At 38.8% G+C, this 16,409-nt stretch overlaps 1 protein-coding gene across 1 annotated transcript; it reads left to right on the top strand.

Moving 5' to 3' along the window:
- Positions 1-1,954: 1,954 nt before the first annotated feature.
- Positions 1,955-6,633, top strand: LOC112173258. The gene is made up of 5 exons (XM_024310856.2): positions 1,955-2,077; positions 3,821-3,862; positions 3,947-4,000; positions 5,274-5,378; positions 6,015-6,633. The coding sequence occupies exons 1-5, from the start codon at positions 1,984-1,986 to the stop codon at positions 6,104-6,106; spliced, it is 387 nt and encodes a 128-aa protein (XP_024166624.1). The 5' UTR covers positions 1,955-1,983; the 3' UTR covers positions 6,107-6,633.
- The last annotated feature ends 9,776 nt before the right edge of the window (positions 6,634-16,409 follow it).

Below are 16,409 nucleotides of genomic sequence, written 5' to 3'. Positions count from 1 at the left end.
TTAAAAGATGTACACTTTGATGAGTTGTTTGAATAGGTGGATCTAAAGCACATGTCTAGAGAGGAACGTATATACATATATACTTGCTGATGGCCTTTGCTTAGAGTCTGTTGAGCTTGTTTATTTCCATTTGCGACGTGCTTGTTCATCTTCGATTTATGTGAAGAAGTGAATATATGATTTGAGCTGTTTGATTTACATTGAAGTAATTTTATGTTAGAACTTGTTGCTGAGATAACTCACATGTTATTCTCAATAAAAAATATAAAAAATAAAAATAAAAAGAATTATGGAAGAGTGAACGTTTACTAAAAGCAACAAATTGGCCTCTATCTCCTAAGAACTAAAAAAGGATATTAGCGAGAAGGGAAAGTCTAGGGATCAATGGGCACGGCCACAAGCCCACAAACATATTTTTCTTATTTTGGGTCGGGCTTTTTCTTAAAAATCAAGGCCCAAGGTCAGGCTTTTTGGGTGGGCAAGGTCGAATAGCTATGGCAAATTATAACATGTTAACGATTGTACAAGATAAAATACAAAATACAGTTTCTTTGGGTCCCAAAAAAACAACTCTCTCTGTGAGAACCCTACCGGTGGCTTTGACCTTCGCTACCTTTCTCTGATCTCGTCCGGCGGCTCCCACACCTCGCCAGGCCTCTGGCCTCGTCGGAGTGCGGTGAGTGCAGTCGGGCGGGGCATTTTTCAGGGGAGCTTGGTGGCTCCTGCAAGAAGGCTTTTGGGCATCGACAGAAGGGGTGGCCGAACTGAGGGCGTCTGCTGATGTAGGTGGTGGCAGGCGGCACGTTGTTGTGATCCGATCAAGGCGATCCCATGGAGAGGTGCCGTTGGCCAGTCAGGCGATCTGATTCTTCTTCCTCTGGTTTCGAGTTGATGATGGGTTGTGTTGAGGGCCATTGGATGAGCTGCGTTTTGTGGGGTGGATTCGACGGCGGCGGGGACTTTGCAGCCTTGCTGGGCTTCGGGTTGGTGCGACGGCGGGCGTCTAGTGTCAATGCTTCGACGACGGGGTTTGTCATGAACATGTGTTGGTTCTGGGCCTGAGCTAGGCTTGCTCTTTGTGTTGGGCCTTGGGCTGAGTTTCTTTGGGCTTTAAGGTTTTTTAGGAATTAGTTATTTCCAAATTCTAACTTTGTTTGGGGAAGGTAGTAGGCTTAGGCCCAATATAGGCACTTCGTGTGTGTTTTAGTCTACCAGCTATGGGTTCTTTTTACACCCAGTTAATGAGTCTTCTGGAGTACCACAATTGAATGCATTGACAAAGGAAGATTCAAGATAGTTTTCTTCGTGTACGTTGAATTGTCATAGTTGTGTAGGCTTTGGAATAATTGAGCGATAATGAACTAGTGGATGGTACCCGTTTTCCTTTACCTGCTTGACCACTGATGTAGGGTACAAGCAAATGAGGATTATTTGTAAGTGCCGTTCTGGCTTTGGGATAATGGAATCTCTATTTCTTTGTCAGAAAAAAAGAAGGAAAAAAGAAGAAGAAGAAGATAAAATACAAAATTAAAGAAAAATATGGCCTAATACAATAATTAGTTCACATATTCAACTAATAATTACATAAAAGAATATTACTACTATAATTGAATGGCTTTCGGGCTGGGCTTATAATCAGACCGGGGCTAGCTTTAATGGGCATGAAATGGCCAGAGTCGCGGGCGGGCTTGAGCTTTGAACCCTCCGTCCTAGCCCTACCTCATGCCTAAAGGATAAGGCTGCGATGGGCTTTGCTGCGGGCCAGGCTGGGCTTTTACCCATTGCAAGAAAACAAAGATTCAAAGTATTGGTGCTGGGCCTTTGCCTGATTGGATTTCATCTTCTTTTTGTCCTCCTTAACATAAAGCCATGCCATGTGCAAGAATACAATGACACGTGTGTTTTTTTAAATAAGATATATAAAAACACAATTAAGGATCGGTATCGGGCAATCATCGAACCGAGTTCTTTTCCTCAAAGCCTATGGAATCATCCCAATGGGTTCGGATTTGGCTGGAAATATTGAAGGAAGTCATGGACGCGGGTCTGGGTCTGGCCGGAAAGGAAAGGACTGATGGTAAGCTTTTGATTATCTTTTTTAGGATTTCTGAGCAATATTTTTGATTTCTGGTCTTCATGTTCAGATTTTTGTTCTTCGCTTTGTATTTAATTGAAGGGGTTTTGTCCATTTACCCCATTTTTAGGGATTTTTTTCCCACTTACCCTATTAAGTTTTTTTAATTCTCTCTTACCCAATACACTCTAAGGGAGTCTTCCCTAATACCTTTTTTTTGTTTTTAATTTTTTTTTAATACCATTTTACCCTCACCCCCTTGTTACTTAGAGAGAGAGAGAGAAACCATGGGAGACTTCGCTGGAGCCCGTCACCGGCGGCCAGATTCCGGTCACCGGTCGCCGGAATCCGGCCAACTTTCGCCGGAATCCAGTCACCGGCCGCCGCCCACTGGAACTTGCTGAAAATCTCACTGGAAAGTTTTTTTGCCCCCAATAGACATCTATTGCCCCCTAATAGAGGGGTAATAGACGTCTATTGCCCCCCAATAGACGTCTATTGCCCCAATAGTCTATTGCCCCCTAATAGCAGTCTATTGGCCCCCAATAGACGACTATCAGCCATGTATTGCCCCCAGTAGACGTCTATTGCCCCCCAATAGACGTTTAGATTACCGAAATAGTAATTAATCTTCCTAAAACTACACAAATAAAACTTTGATTAAAGAAAAAAACGAGGAGATTACATCAATTCAAAACATTTATTGCCCCCCAATAGAGGTCTATTGCCCCCCAATAGACGACTATCAGCCATGTATTGCCCCCCAATAGAACTTTCAGTCACCAGAATAGGAACTAATCTTCTTAGATTTAGATAAATAAAACTTTGATTAAAGAAAAAAATGAGAACATTACATAAATTCAAAAAGTCTATTGCCCCCCAATAGACGCTTTAACAGACTTCTATTGCCCCAATAGAACATTTTTTTCCTTCATTTTTTCTTTCTTTCTAGGAATTCTGCACCATTTAATGAAAAAAAAAAAACAAAACAAATAAATTGATCTGGGCACCCAGAGAAAAGCTCTGGGCACCCATGTCATCTTCTCCATTTTTGTTGCAGTCGAAACTGTGCCAAACCTGCCAAACTGGACTCGAATATAAGGAACCAACCATGAAGATCAGAATTCCAACAAGGCGAAGCCCTGACCGGGTCGGGTCGGCACCGTCGTCTCTAGCATAAGAGTCGCTGGTGATGATTTTGTGGTGGTGGTCCTTCTTGCGGTCCTCGGCTCCATGGCCGGCGTTGAGATTGTCAAAGAGGGAGTCGGTGCAGTTGACGGTGTCGCAGGTGGTGAAGCAGAGGCGGAGGCGCTCGGAGATGATGTCCATAATCGGCGCTCGGAGACGATCTCCAAAACTGGATCCAACAAAATCTCCTGGCCTCCGCGACGATCCAACCCATTCCGGCGACGTTGCGAGCCTGGTGAGACCGGCGGCAGAATTTGAAAATGACGACGGAGGTGAGAGAAAGCAGATCGGAGAGGGATGAGAGAGAGAGAGAGAGAGAGAGAGAGAGAGAGAGAGAGAGAGAGAGAGAGAGGAGAGAAAATTGATGGCATATGGATGTAATTCATTAATTAGATGGAGGGTAAAATTGTTATTTTAGTTCAAATTGGGTTAGTGGGAATTACAATATGTTGCTGGGGTAAGTGGGATAATTTTTGCTCATTTTGGGGCTTTTGGTCAAGAACCCTTAATTGAATTTTTAGTTTTTGGTGTATTTAACCGCCATGGAACCTCCAACAGGTAGAAAGGGGGAACAATCAAAGGATGCTCAAACACCGGGGGGTATGTTCCTTCTTTCCTTCTTTCTTTTTTTCTTTTTAGCTTCTACAAACGCAAAACCTTAATTTATTATCTTCACACCCACAGGATCAATGAATATTGCTCGGGAAGAATCTGAAAAGTATATCCATTTGCTGTATGGTAAGTTTTTGGTCATGTTTATCTATTTTTTTTTTTTTTTTTAAGTATGAATGCATGAGATTACCTCTAATTGATTAAGCATCTCACTGTTTTGAGGGAAATAAAGCTAGTACTGAATTTTGTTTTTAGAGAGATACTATTGCAAGTTTGCAACTCATAGAATGTCATTTATTTTAGTTTCGTTTACTAAAACAAATTAACTCTACATTCTCTTCCTTCCAAGCTTGTTCTCAAACTCACCGATCAACTCTGGTTGTCCTCAACCTGTCGTCCTTGACCACAAATAGCTTGGCCTTCCTATTGTAGTCTTGTCTTGTAACTACAGTTATATTTCATCTGATACAACCAAATTTAAGCCAATAAATGCTAAGTTGAATTTATGTTTGGTTTATTTACTGGATTTATGTTGGATTTATTTACTGGATTTATGTTGAATTTAAGTTTGGTTTATTTACTGGATTTATGTTGGATTTATTTACTGGATTTATGTTGAATTTATGTTTGGTTTATTTACTGGATTTTTGTTCTTCTATGTGGTACATATCATACATTGCTTTGAAAACAGCTTTGTATTGGAACTAAAGTCTTATACTGGGAACTTTACTTTATTTTTAAGTTTTTGGTATCTGCAGATCCATCCACTCCATTGAGTATAATTTCAAACAACCTCTGCAAATGTCAGACTTCAATAGAATTTCTTAAAGGTCTCATAGGTCCAACAAACTTTTCTTTGTTTTGGTCAACTTTCTAGGTTTCTCTTCTAGTTTCTGGAATGAACATCTACTATTCTTGAAAGTCAGTTGCTTTCAAATAGTTAAGATTGTTTTGGGAAAAAAAATGTTTTGATAGATATTATTGGCACAATCCTAAAATGCCATTCCTTTGTTTTCTTTATTTTGTTCTGTTTACCGGAAATTAACCCTCCATTCTCTTCCTTCCAATCTTGTTCTCAACTCACCGAACAACTCTTAGTTATCCTCAACCTGTTCTCCTTCACATAAAAAGAATAGCTTGGCCTCTTCATCGTAGTCTTGTCTTATAGCTACACTTAACTTCCGTCAGATACAACTAAAATTTTAACCAAGAAATGCCAAGTTGTAAACAGTTACTCTTTTTTTTTATCGTTAATTTTTGTTTAGAGGTCACTTAGATGTCTGTTTAAAGTGAATGGCATATTCCTTCAATTTAAATTAATGAATCCTGTACTTGTCACATGCCTCAATTTATTATTATCTCACCTCTTAATACTGCTGTTGTGCATCCTCTTCGCAAGGACAAAGCGATAATATCAAGGACGAAGAATCTGAGGACAATGAATCTGAGGACCAGGAAACTGAGGACGAGGATCCGAATCTGGCTGTTGAGAACGGCTGCGATGGTAAGCTTTTGGTTTTTGTCGTAGGGTTTCTGTGGACGATTATGTTGATCTTCTCCGGTTTTGAGCAAACAATGTATGTTTCTGTGAATTTTAGAAGTTTAATTTACAACTACAATTTTAGGTTAGGGTAGTGAAATTCACCTTCCTCAAGTTACATTCCACACTCTTGATTATTATTATCTTTATCTCTTTGCCAAATTACACCTCTTTATCTTCTCTTTCTTCATTTATTCGGCCATGACCAATCACTCCTCCATTATCATAGATCTTATGAAAATGAGCAGACAATCCACTTATTGTGTGCCTTTGGCGCCGTATTACCAGTAAATTCCAAGATTGCTTGTTTTGACTTGGCGTATCTCTCTTTGAGCTTGATTCAAGTTCTGAAGATAGAAAACATTTGCGTGTGAGGCATTGCGTTTACTTGTTCTTGTGTCTAGATGAAGTATTGTGCCAAATAATTAAGTACTTGCTTACCCATTAAATTATTTCAGTTTGTGCTGATGATGCATAACTGTGATAAAGTTTTTATATTTGCCAACAGCTCTTTCATTCTTTCCTGTTGATTATAATTCATCAAGTCAACTTGTTTCCTAGTTTGATTATTGTTTGTTATGTTCTCTACATACCTTCCAGGTGAAAAATTATTAGGTCAGATGAAAACAAATGATGCTGGAGAGTCTTATCTCCGTATGGGCGACTGTGTTTATGTATGTGAAAGACTCTAAAAAGGAAGAAATCAGAGACGAAGAAGAAGCAGAAGACGGTTGTCCTATCTGTCTTGGGGACCACTTTAGCTTGGAATGCCCATGGCGAGATAATGTTCCACCAGGCCAACAAGTTGGGCGTCTCTATGACATAAAATGCAAGGGTTGTGGTAAGTGGGGACTTGCATGCAGTGCTGAGGGAGGACTTGCCGTTCTCAGGAGGTGTGGTCATTGTTTTGATTTTGGTCACTGGGGGGACGTCTGCCCCAACTATAAGTATATGCCCCTTCCGGCCTTCCCAAATTATCCATGACAAATCCGCTATCCCCTTTCTCTTTATGCAAGAAATCGAATGCGTCCTCAAAATAACGTTTCGTGGTATTATTTTCCATCAGGTTATTCAATCTATTATGACTTCCTACTCACCAAGTTGTACGTTTTTAGTAGATGAAGGTTCTAACCTCGTAATTAAGCTTAATTATTTGTGAGAAGAACAATTTATGATGCTTTTATCTATGAGTATTGCGTATGGTTATATTTTGCTTTTCTCTTCACCTTATTTTAGCTTGTAGTTCCTGGGGTTATACTATCCTAATGGTTTGTCGTGACTGTTAAAGTCATGGTCCTTACATAGCTATAAATAAAAGTATCGCCTTAGCCGTTTTTCTAGAACCACCTTCTTCCTTCCTTATACAGTTGACACAAAGCCAATCGAGTGTTCTTTATCTGCCTTTGTACTTGGCGCTTTTAGCTTGATCATTAAGTGTTGACAGTTTCTGATTTGTGGTTTACATTTTATACAGTGAACTTGATTTTCAGTTGGACTAGCCATTATATTGCAAGCGCTAGCTAGCTTCTTATGAGTCAGGCGTAAGTGCGAGTTAAGATCGATAAGTGTAGTTTGATTGTGTTTAAGATGAGAATGCTGTTGCATTTTGATTTTGTTTTAGATCGATGACTAGGAAAACTCAATTTGATTTTTTCTTTTGTTAACCTTCATCAATAAACATATTCCTTACTGGATCTCCATCCATGAGTAGGAATCCAGAACCTACTGGGTAAAGGTAAACACGTCTTGTACTCTAAGACAATAATTCTAATTGCCTTGGGACAGGAGCAACAGCTACACCGAGCACTTATACAGACACCTGACACCAAGATCTCCATCGGCAGCAGTTGGTCCTCGGCTAGACCTGCAGAAAAACCAAATTGTGATGAAACCAGTCGAGCAACCTAAGAAAGTTAATATACCAAGTGTATTCAAACCCTTCGCCAGGGGCTTCATCTACACAATGAGCACCAGCAGCCATTGCAGGTTAGGAGAGACATGTGCATCACTCCTATAATGCTTGATCGATGTAGTACCAAGGTGCCCAACAGTACTCAATGTCGGACCACTATTGCCAGCATTACTCACAAATACCAGACGATGCTTGTTCACAGCCTAATTTAGTATCAATAAAGAGATGGTAACATAACGCATGAAAGGAAAAAGAAAGGAAGATATCAGTCAGCTATGAAAGCAACAGTTAATAATGTAGTTATCATACTTCATTAACGAGGTCAACAAATTAAAGCACCCATAGTCCGGTAGTAACGCTGATTCTCCATAACTCATGTTGATCGGATCACATTTATGCTGCAAAAAACATTGTATTACGGCCATCAATACACTGATATATACCCCTCAGATTGGTATGTCCGAAACAGAGATTTTGAAACCTCCACAGCAGCAATCAAAGCTCGAGTCAGCCCAGTTCCTGTCTCCATTGAACCCAAGCGTGCGTCCCCAATTTTACAATATGTAACAACTGTGCTCCAGGTGCAACTCCATTCAACAGGCCGGGCCTCCTAAGAACAACAACGAGTAGCATAGGTATATATATTGTCTTACTATCGTCTATCGAGGTGCAGCAACGGAATAAAGTTATCTAACAGTAGCTTTGCATGTAAAGCAGTATCAATGCCAGCAACATGTGTGCCATGGGGAGAGCAATCTGTCACGACGCTCAATATCTTCCCTTCATCATACACATTACAGGCATCCAATTTGCCGGAAATGCCACACTTTCGTTCTATCCAGTACAGAGTTTATATAAAACTAAGAACATTCTATAGAATCAACCCACCATATAGGAAACTAAAACACCAAAATTATTCAAAATATCAAATAGGAAATTTCCAGAAGAAACAAAAAACACTGTTTGGTTTAAAGCATCGTAAGTGGTTCGATTTAAAATATACTAGGAACTGTAATCCCGCGCGATGCCGCGGGTTTTTTTTTTTTCTTGTCAAATTTATAGATTCATAGTTTACGAAATATTGTATAGTTATATTACAAAAGTGGAAATACCAAGTAGAATCTGGTATTTTAATTTGGATCTAAGCTCCCTAATTGTGACCAGCAACTATATACATGTATTCAAACATCCGCAAAATGTATTAATTACTCTTCCAACTTGTGTTGCTCAACTCCACCTCTCAGAGACAAAATTAGAATGAGAGATCTTTTTGAACTCTTGATGCATCCAGATGGGCCTGTATGTAAAACTGGTGAGCATATATAAAATACAGATTTACACCCTGGGAAACGAGGACAGTGTGTAAACAAAAATGAAGAGTACTCAACTGATCTTTGTTGTACTCGCATGGACTTGCGTGCGCATTCCTGCAAAATATTTTAGGAGTTAGTGACAATAGTGTTATTAGATTAGAGGCTAACTATTATTAAGCATAGATACAGAATAGTTTAGCGAGGACTCACCAAGAGAGACATGAATGGAATGAATGATGGAAGGTTTGGAAGTTCAGCTTGTTTTCTCTTTGGTCAATATGCTGAGCTATGTGGTTTTAATCCTACAGATATTAAAGTTCGAGTGAAAAACAAAAAATAGATTTCTGAGCATAAAGAAAAGTACAAAAAGGAGCTTGATTATAATTATAGATGAAATGGTAGCATATTAATACTCAGATTAATTGCGGTAGAATTTGTATACCTTTACTGTATGCAAGAAAATTTTGTAGTGGTAACTGTGTGCTTTTGATCCTACAGAAGCCAGATAAACTGCATTGTTTTATAGCTTTGGTTTTGCTGGTCTTCTGCAAATGAACAACTTGTGCAGCCAAAGCATGCTTTTTGTCAATCTTGTGATGCTTTCACTAACCAGTAGAATATGTAGATTAGTCTATTGTTTTTTGAGGAAAAATGATTTAGTTTAGCATTCAAAAATATCTACAATTGATATAACTACAAAAGTAATGTTTAATATGCAAGAATGTTATCAGCAAAGCTAAACAGGTACAATCTGTTTCTTAATTTCTTTCATTTTTATGTTATATATAAGAATTGATCAAGAGTTTCTATAATCTTCCTAAGCTAATATTTTAGATTCAAGAACAAACAAATTTTAGGATCCGTATCATTTTGTATTCTTGTTTATAATAATTTTAAGTCTATATTTTCTCTTTTCTTTACAATCGAGTTATCATGACTAACAGTTCTAATAAGAGAACTTACATTCTTTCTATGACTGAGCTGGTGGTCATTGACAGTGTTGGAAATCCAAGGCAGAAAGTGAGGAAGCAAAGACTATTCTTTAGACAATAGTGATTGTCCTGCAAACAAATGAATGTAGCAGCAGCATAAATGTTTTTGTTAAACTTAACAGTTATTTATCTACTTATCAACGTAATCACAGATTGAGCAAAGAACTGAATTATGCACCTTTTAGGGGTTTAGGTTTGAATCTATCATTATAAAGATACTTGCCTAAGAACTAAAATGGTTTACTTGCTTTTACTACTAATTGAATTAATTTTTTGTGAGAAATCGTAAGCACGCATTGGTAAGAGAATGAGTTTTAAAACTGTTTTACTTACTGAGATAAAAACCATGCCTCAGAGTCAGGTAATCATAGTAACTGACCTGAAAAACTGTCTGAAGAAGCACACATGATAGGAAAAGGAGAATACCTCAGGTCATTCATATATAAATTCACATCACCTACCATGGCTGGCAAAGAGCACACCGTTATTCATAAATAAAAAATGCAAAACAAAGTCCAGCGTGCAAGTAAGCTAATCACAAATCTATAAGATGTTTACAGCTACAACCACAAAACTCATCGGACAATATCTTCTTTCTCTTTGTTTTTCTTTTGAGGCCTTGACTCCTTGAGCTTCTAATACATAAGAACTAACAAACATGTACTATTCTCAACAACCAAGCAGGTAGTAGTAATTTCATGAAAAAGTGAGAAAATTTATCTAACCTTCCACATGGCCTCTCCATGTTTGAACTCTCCCATATCCTTTTAGCTAGTTAGTGGTAAAAATAATGAAAGTAGGTATGACCGTATGAATAAAATTATCATTTAAGCTGTTTTTCTTTAAACTAAAAATAAAATCATAAATGGTCATGCAATACACTACAAGAAAATTGTTATAGGGGGAGGGCGATGAAGAATGTTGCTAACGAAGATGAAAATTCTATCTTTATTTTCGATAATGACAGAAGCATAATAGTTTTTTTTTTTTTAGGTGGACTAAAAAGCACACGATATGTAAACCTATAAGAAACTATAGAATTTATATACAATCTATATAGAAGTTTGATAATGTCACTTGAGCTATAACACAGGATGGCCACCTCTCGCTCCACCCATGTTCTCCAAAATAACTTTTCACGGTTGCTTCTAGGGGTCATCATTTGGCCCTTCAGCCCTAAGCCCGCCCGCCCGGCCCGTAGGGCCGAAGCCCGACCCGATCCTTGCATTAGGGCGGGCCGGCCCGACCCTTTCTCAAATAGGGTAGGGTAAGGGACATGCAAATGAAACCCGGCCCGGCCCTCTAGGCCCGCCGGTTTAGGCCCTAATAATTTTCTATTTTTTAAATAAATTTCTCTTTTTTCTATAACATACAACTTATCTCTTTTTTGGTAATTGATTTCCTAAGCTTTATTTTCTTTAATTCTTGTTTCCTTTGTTAAATAACAATTAATTTTTCAGAGATTTAGAGAGATAGCTAATTAAATATAACCACATTAACTAATATTTATAAATGTTATAACTTATAAGTTAATTTCAATATATATATATATATATATATATATTAAATATGATCAACGAAAAATAATGAGTCTTATATTGCCTATATGACCATGGAGCCACATTTTGAGAAAAAAAGAATAATGTATTTCTTTTTGTTAAACAAATTAAAGCCCTTTTAGGCCTATTTTGGCCTTATTTGGAAGGCCGGCCCGACACGACCCTAGTGACTCGGGCTTTTAGGGCGGGTAAGAGTTAGCATATTAAAGCCCCAGCCCAACCCTAAATTTTGTTGACTTTGACTAAGCCTGACCCTAAGCCCTAAAATTTAGGATAGGGCCGGGCTAGTCAAGCCCCTATGACTAGTGTCTGGTGGAGGAAGCCACCCATTGGTGTACTCAAACTGAATATAGATGCGCTTTTGACAATGTGACTCAAAGGTGGGATTAGAAGGAGTGGTTCGGGACTATGAAGGAGTGTTTCTGGGAGGATTTCAACACCCCTTGACAGTGTCAAATTCAACAAAGCATGCAGAGCTTACGGCGCTGTAGGTAGGAGTACATATTGCTCTCTCTCACCATTTATCTCCATTAATTACTTGTTTGAGTTTTTAGTTGAGACTGATTGCCAAGAGCTAGTGTCTGTCATTTTGCAGCACACTTTGGATCATTCTGAGTTAGGTTTCCTCATCCAAGGCTTAAAGGTGCTGCTGCTTGCTATTCCATCTACTCAAGTAGTCAGTGGCAACTTTAAGTTCTCTGGGGCACAAATGGATATATCACAACATACAAGATCTGTAAATAAAATTTCTATGTATTAAAATGGTTATTGTCATCGACGTGATTTCATATTTTAAAATCATTTCAAAACAGTCTCTTTATCTATATTAGTAAAATATTTTTATCAATAAATAAAATCAAGCAATCATTTAACAGATCGCAACAATATTTGATTTTCTTTTAATATGTTAAGTAAAGAAAAACATCTATATTAGTTAATAAAAAAAAATTTATAATTAGCTAAACATAAACAGCACAAGAGAGTTTCTATTGGGACCTCTAAATCTGCTCACTTGACCTCATTCTATTATGAATTATTAAATGACATATATAACCTACTATAAAATGACTATTAAGGACAATACTTATACCAAAAAAATATTATATTTATTTTATGTAGACTTTCCAATTCAACAATATTAGATTGTATTCCTTATTATTTTCCTTATCTATTTTCATTTTCCAATTTCACTACATACTCATTAAAGCATTGATATATATATTTAATAAGAATTAAAAATATGATTAAGATCATGTGACATAAAAATGTATGATATATATGTTGAACATATATTGGTGAGGGAAAACAAAATAAATCCTCTTATGATTTATGACCTAAATCTAAGTCAATCCATTATATTTGCAAAAAAATATTAAAAAATAATAATTAATCATGTGATACAAAAAATACATTAAAAAATAAACATAAAAAAAAGAAATGATTTTTTTTTTGAGAATAAAAACAAATGATTTTTTTTTTTTTGCACAGCTAAAATAGAAAAAAAAAATACATAATAGTTCATGGAATTTTCTTATTTTTGAATAGAAGTTGATTGTTATTCAATAACCAACAGCCAATAGGCCATAGCTTACAAAGCTTACACAAGAATTTCGGCAAGAAAATCCGGAAAAACCTATCCAAGCTAAAGCAAACTAATTAAAATCATTGGGAAGCTCACATTTAAGCAAGCCTATCCAAGAATGACCAAGGTTCGCCTCCTACGGAAAGAAATCATTCAACTAGCCCTCACTTGCCAAGCACGCAATTGTGGTACAAGCAAGAAACTAGAAACGTCATAGAAAACTCATAGAAACTTAATCACACTCACACAGGCTGAAACCCCATCTAGAACAACTAAACAATAAACAGCTCCTGCCCTATCGAGTGGGAGCTTATATTCGAACCTGCATTATGAACTTTAATTTCTTTTGCCAAAGTATACTTGCGAGGACGACCCCTTTTCTTTGGAGTTGGCCCCAAAGAAACCGGAACCTCCACCAATTCACCAAGCTGAAACTGCCGAGGTATAATAGCTAACCTTGGCTTGAACTGCTTCCTCTTCACACCCAAGGCTGCCTTCGAATGTCTCTCAGCAGAAACAGGCCCCAGGTTTGCACCATTAGAATTGAGGCCCAACCCACCAATCTGCAGCTCTGGCCCAGTCAACCCATCCACCCCAGCGGTCAACCCTAATTTTGAATCAGGGTTTCCCGCCGAGATTTCCGGAATAACCCGAGCTGCACTTGCAGCAGGCGCCGATCCCAAGCCTGCCACCATTTCTTCCGCCACTTCCAGTACCTCCAACCGCTTCGACGCCGCATGGGACGTCCCCAGACCGCCAAACGCCGCCACAGAAGTCGGCGAACAAGGCGCCGAACTCAGCCTGCCGCGATCTGAACCTTCATAGTCCAGCATTGCCAGTGGCAGTGCCTCCATCTCCAACCTCCTATCACACACACCTCCGCCATGTCCAAAGAAACCACACGCAGCACAGAGCCCATGGCACTTCTCGTACTGGAGCTCAACCAACACCGACAAGGCCGTTGAAAACCCAAACACCCGTTTTGCCCAGATCCTCCGACGAATATCGTGCAACACACGGACCCTCTAAACCGAGTCCTTCCGCTGCACCGCCCCCTGATCAACCAGAACAAAGGTCCCCAACGCCCGTCCGATCAGAGTTAAAGCTTTCTCATTGCGCATAGCGATGCACAAACCCTTCACCGCCACCCATACCTCAAGGAGATGCAGCGGAGCGGCCTTGAGATCAGAAACGCCGTCATAGTCGGCCAGCAACAACATGGAATTGTTATAGAACCATGGACCCCCTGAAAGAATCCTATCCTTGACAGCCCTGTCTTTGAATTGAAAGACGAAGATGTCGTCCTCCTCTTGTCGGATCAAAACTCTCTCCCTTAGTCCCCACATGTTGGAGATCGCCGCTGAGAACGATGGGAGCACCACCACCTTCTTAGACAGTAGCCGCCCACAAAGGTAGAAAAACGAATCATGCATCGCATCTTCTCCTCCAACAAGGCTCACAAAAGCCTCCTCAAAAGGTGCAGGAGGAGCCACCATCTCCTCCGCCATCACAAACTCGATCAATCCGGACGGCTAGGGCAAAGAAACCCTAGCAGAGCCAAAAGTCGACTTGGAAAAGATAGGGTTAATCCTCCTCAAAAGCCACATGGAATTTTCTTATTGATTAGACATTAATTTTTGATACTCATGTTTGATTAAGAAATGTATATTTAGTTAAGATTTATAGAGTGATTAAATCATTGAAATGACTAAATTTTTTTATTTTAAAGATAATAATTTGTTTGCAAATTATATGAGTGAGGTTATTTGAGGAAGTTTAGTGAGGTTTAGTGAGTAAATTTAGCATTTGAAAATTTGATAAGAGGTGTAAAAAGCATAGAGGTCAAGTGAATAAATTTGGAGGTTCCAATAGAAAAACTCACAGCACAAACCAGAAATAAACAACAACAGAAAAGGAAAAGTTACTTCAAGGAGGTGAAGTGATCCATTCATAATTAATAATTTCAACAACACAACACACAACATACCAATAAAAAAAATGCTGAATTGCTGCTAAGGAAAATTGAACCCAAAACCTCTTTAGTAGCATAAAGAAGCCCAACCACTACATCAAGCTCGCAATTAGTTATTTTAGGTAACTAAATTTTATATGTATGTTAAAAAATAAAAAGTCAGTGGGTCATGCCCCTATGTGGCTCCACCTCTACAAGTAGTCCATTTGCGACGTAATGCCAACAAGGTTGCACATACACTTGCAGAGGAAACCAAGTTAAGAGTGTTTTCTATGAATTTCTTTTGGATTCAATTCAGTTTAGTCTCTCAAGCTTTAGGCCAAACATCAGTTTGGTCCCTCTTTTTTTTTTAGGGGCCGTGACCACTTACCCAATTTTAGCTTAAAAATTGCCCACTTACTCTACTAAAAGTTTTTAAACCTTATTTACCCAATCTAACGAAAATGTTCACCTGGTCAGTTATTGACCAAGAAAATAATGCTCAACCACCATTAGATATAAATCCAATGGCAGAGAGAATTATTATTAAGTTGAGGTGTTTTGTTTTCAACCCTTGGATGTAAATCTAAGGGTTATTGAGCATAAATTCTTTGGTCAGCAACTGACCAGGTGAACATCACTGCCCAATCTAATATCTAGTGATAGTTTTACCCCCTATTAATTAAATTAAAACTCATATATATATATATATATATATATATATATATATATATCTCTCTCTCTCTCTCTCTCTCTCAGTTCGTTGCAGGAACATCGTCTCCGATTATGTCCTCTGCTACCTCCAAGTCCGATTACTTCATCTTCTTTATCTTTCTTCGTCGTCCTTTGCCCTCAATCTCCGATCGGTGGTGCGCTGGATCACATTCGAAGCTCGAAGTCATCCCTCTGCCCTCAATCTCCAATCTCCGATCGGCGGTGCGCTGGATCACATCCGAAGCTCGAAGTCATCCCTTTGCCCTCAATCTCCAATCTCCGATCGGCGGTGCGCTGGATCACATCCGAAGCTCGAAGTCGTCCCTCTGCCCTCAATCTCCGATCGGTGGTGTGTTGGATCGCATCTGAAGCTCGAAGCGGTTAGATCCGGTAGGTTTTCGTTATCGGAGAGAAGGCTCGAAGCTTTGGAGTGTGGAGTTTGGTTGAGGTGGTGGGTAGTGGGAGCTTGTGAGCAGAGATTCATGGTGGCCGGCCGATGTTCATGGTGGCTGGGAATGAGAGAGATAGAGTAGAGAGAAAGAGATGAGGTTTCAGATATGTGCGAGGGAGAAAGGAGAGAAAATAAGAGAAAAAAAAATAGAAATTAGATTAAATTTGAAATGTCCATTTTGCTCTTCTTGTGGGTTCAAAATCAAAAATGTGGGACCTCCTTGTCAGCTCCAGCACAGCACATGACGTCATATTCGGAGTCAAATTTAAATTTTGGACGAGGTTGATGCAATTTGAGAGATCAGGGATGAGTTTGATTAAAAAAGAAGAGAGACCCAACTGATGTTTGGCCTAAAGCTTGAGGGACTAAACTGAATTTAATCCATTTCTTTTCTATAACCCCTCCAAGTGTAGGGGAGTTGATATATATATATATATATATTTTTTTTTCCGATTGGGGGAGGTTAGCGTTAGAAAGTTAGCAACACATATACCCTTCGGGGGGTATCCATAGAACACCAA

Source organism: Rosa chinensis, chromosome 1, assembly GCF_002994745.2.
Source record: "Rosa chinensis cultivar Old Blush chromosome 1, RchiOBHm-V2, whole genome shotgun sequence".
Taxonomy (NCBI): Eukaryota; Viridiplantae; Streptophyta; class Magnoliopsida; order Rosales; family Rosaceae; genus Rosa; species Rosa chinensis.
Note: the sequence above shows the minus strand (reverse complement) of the source record. Positions and strands in the feature narration are given on the sequence as shown.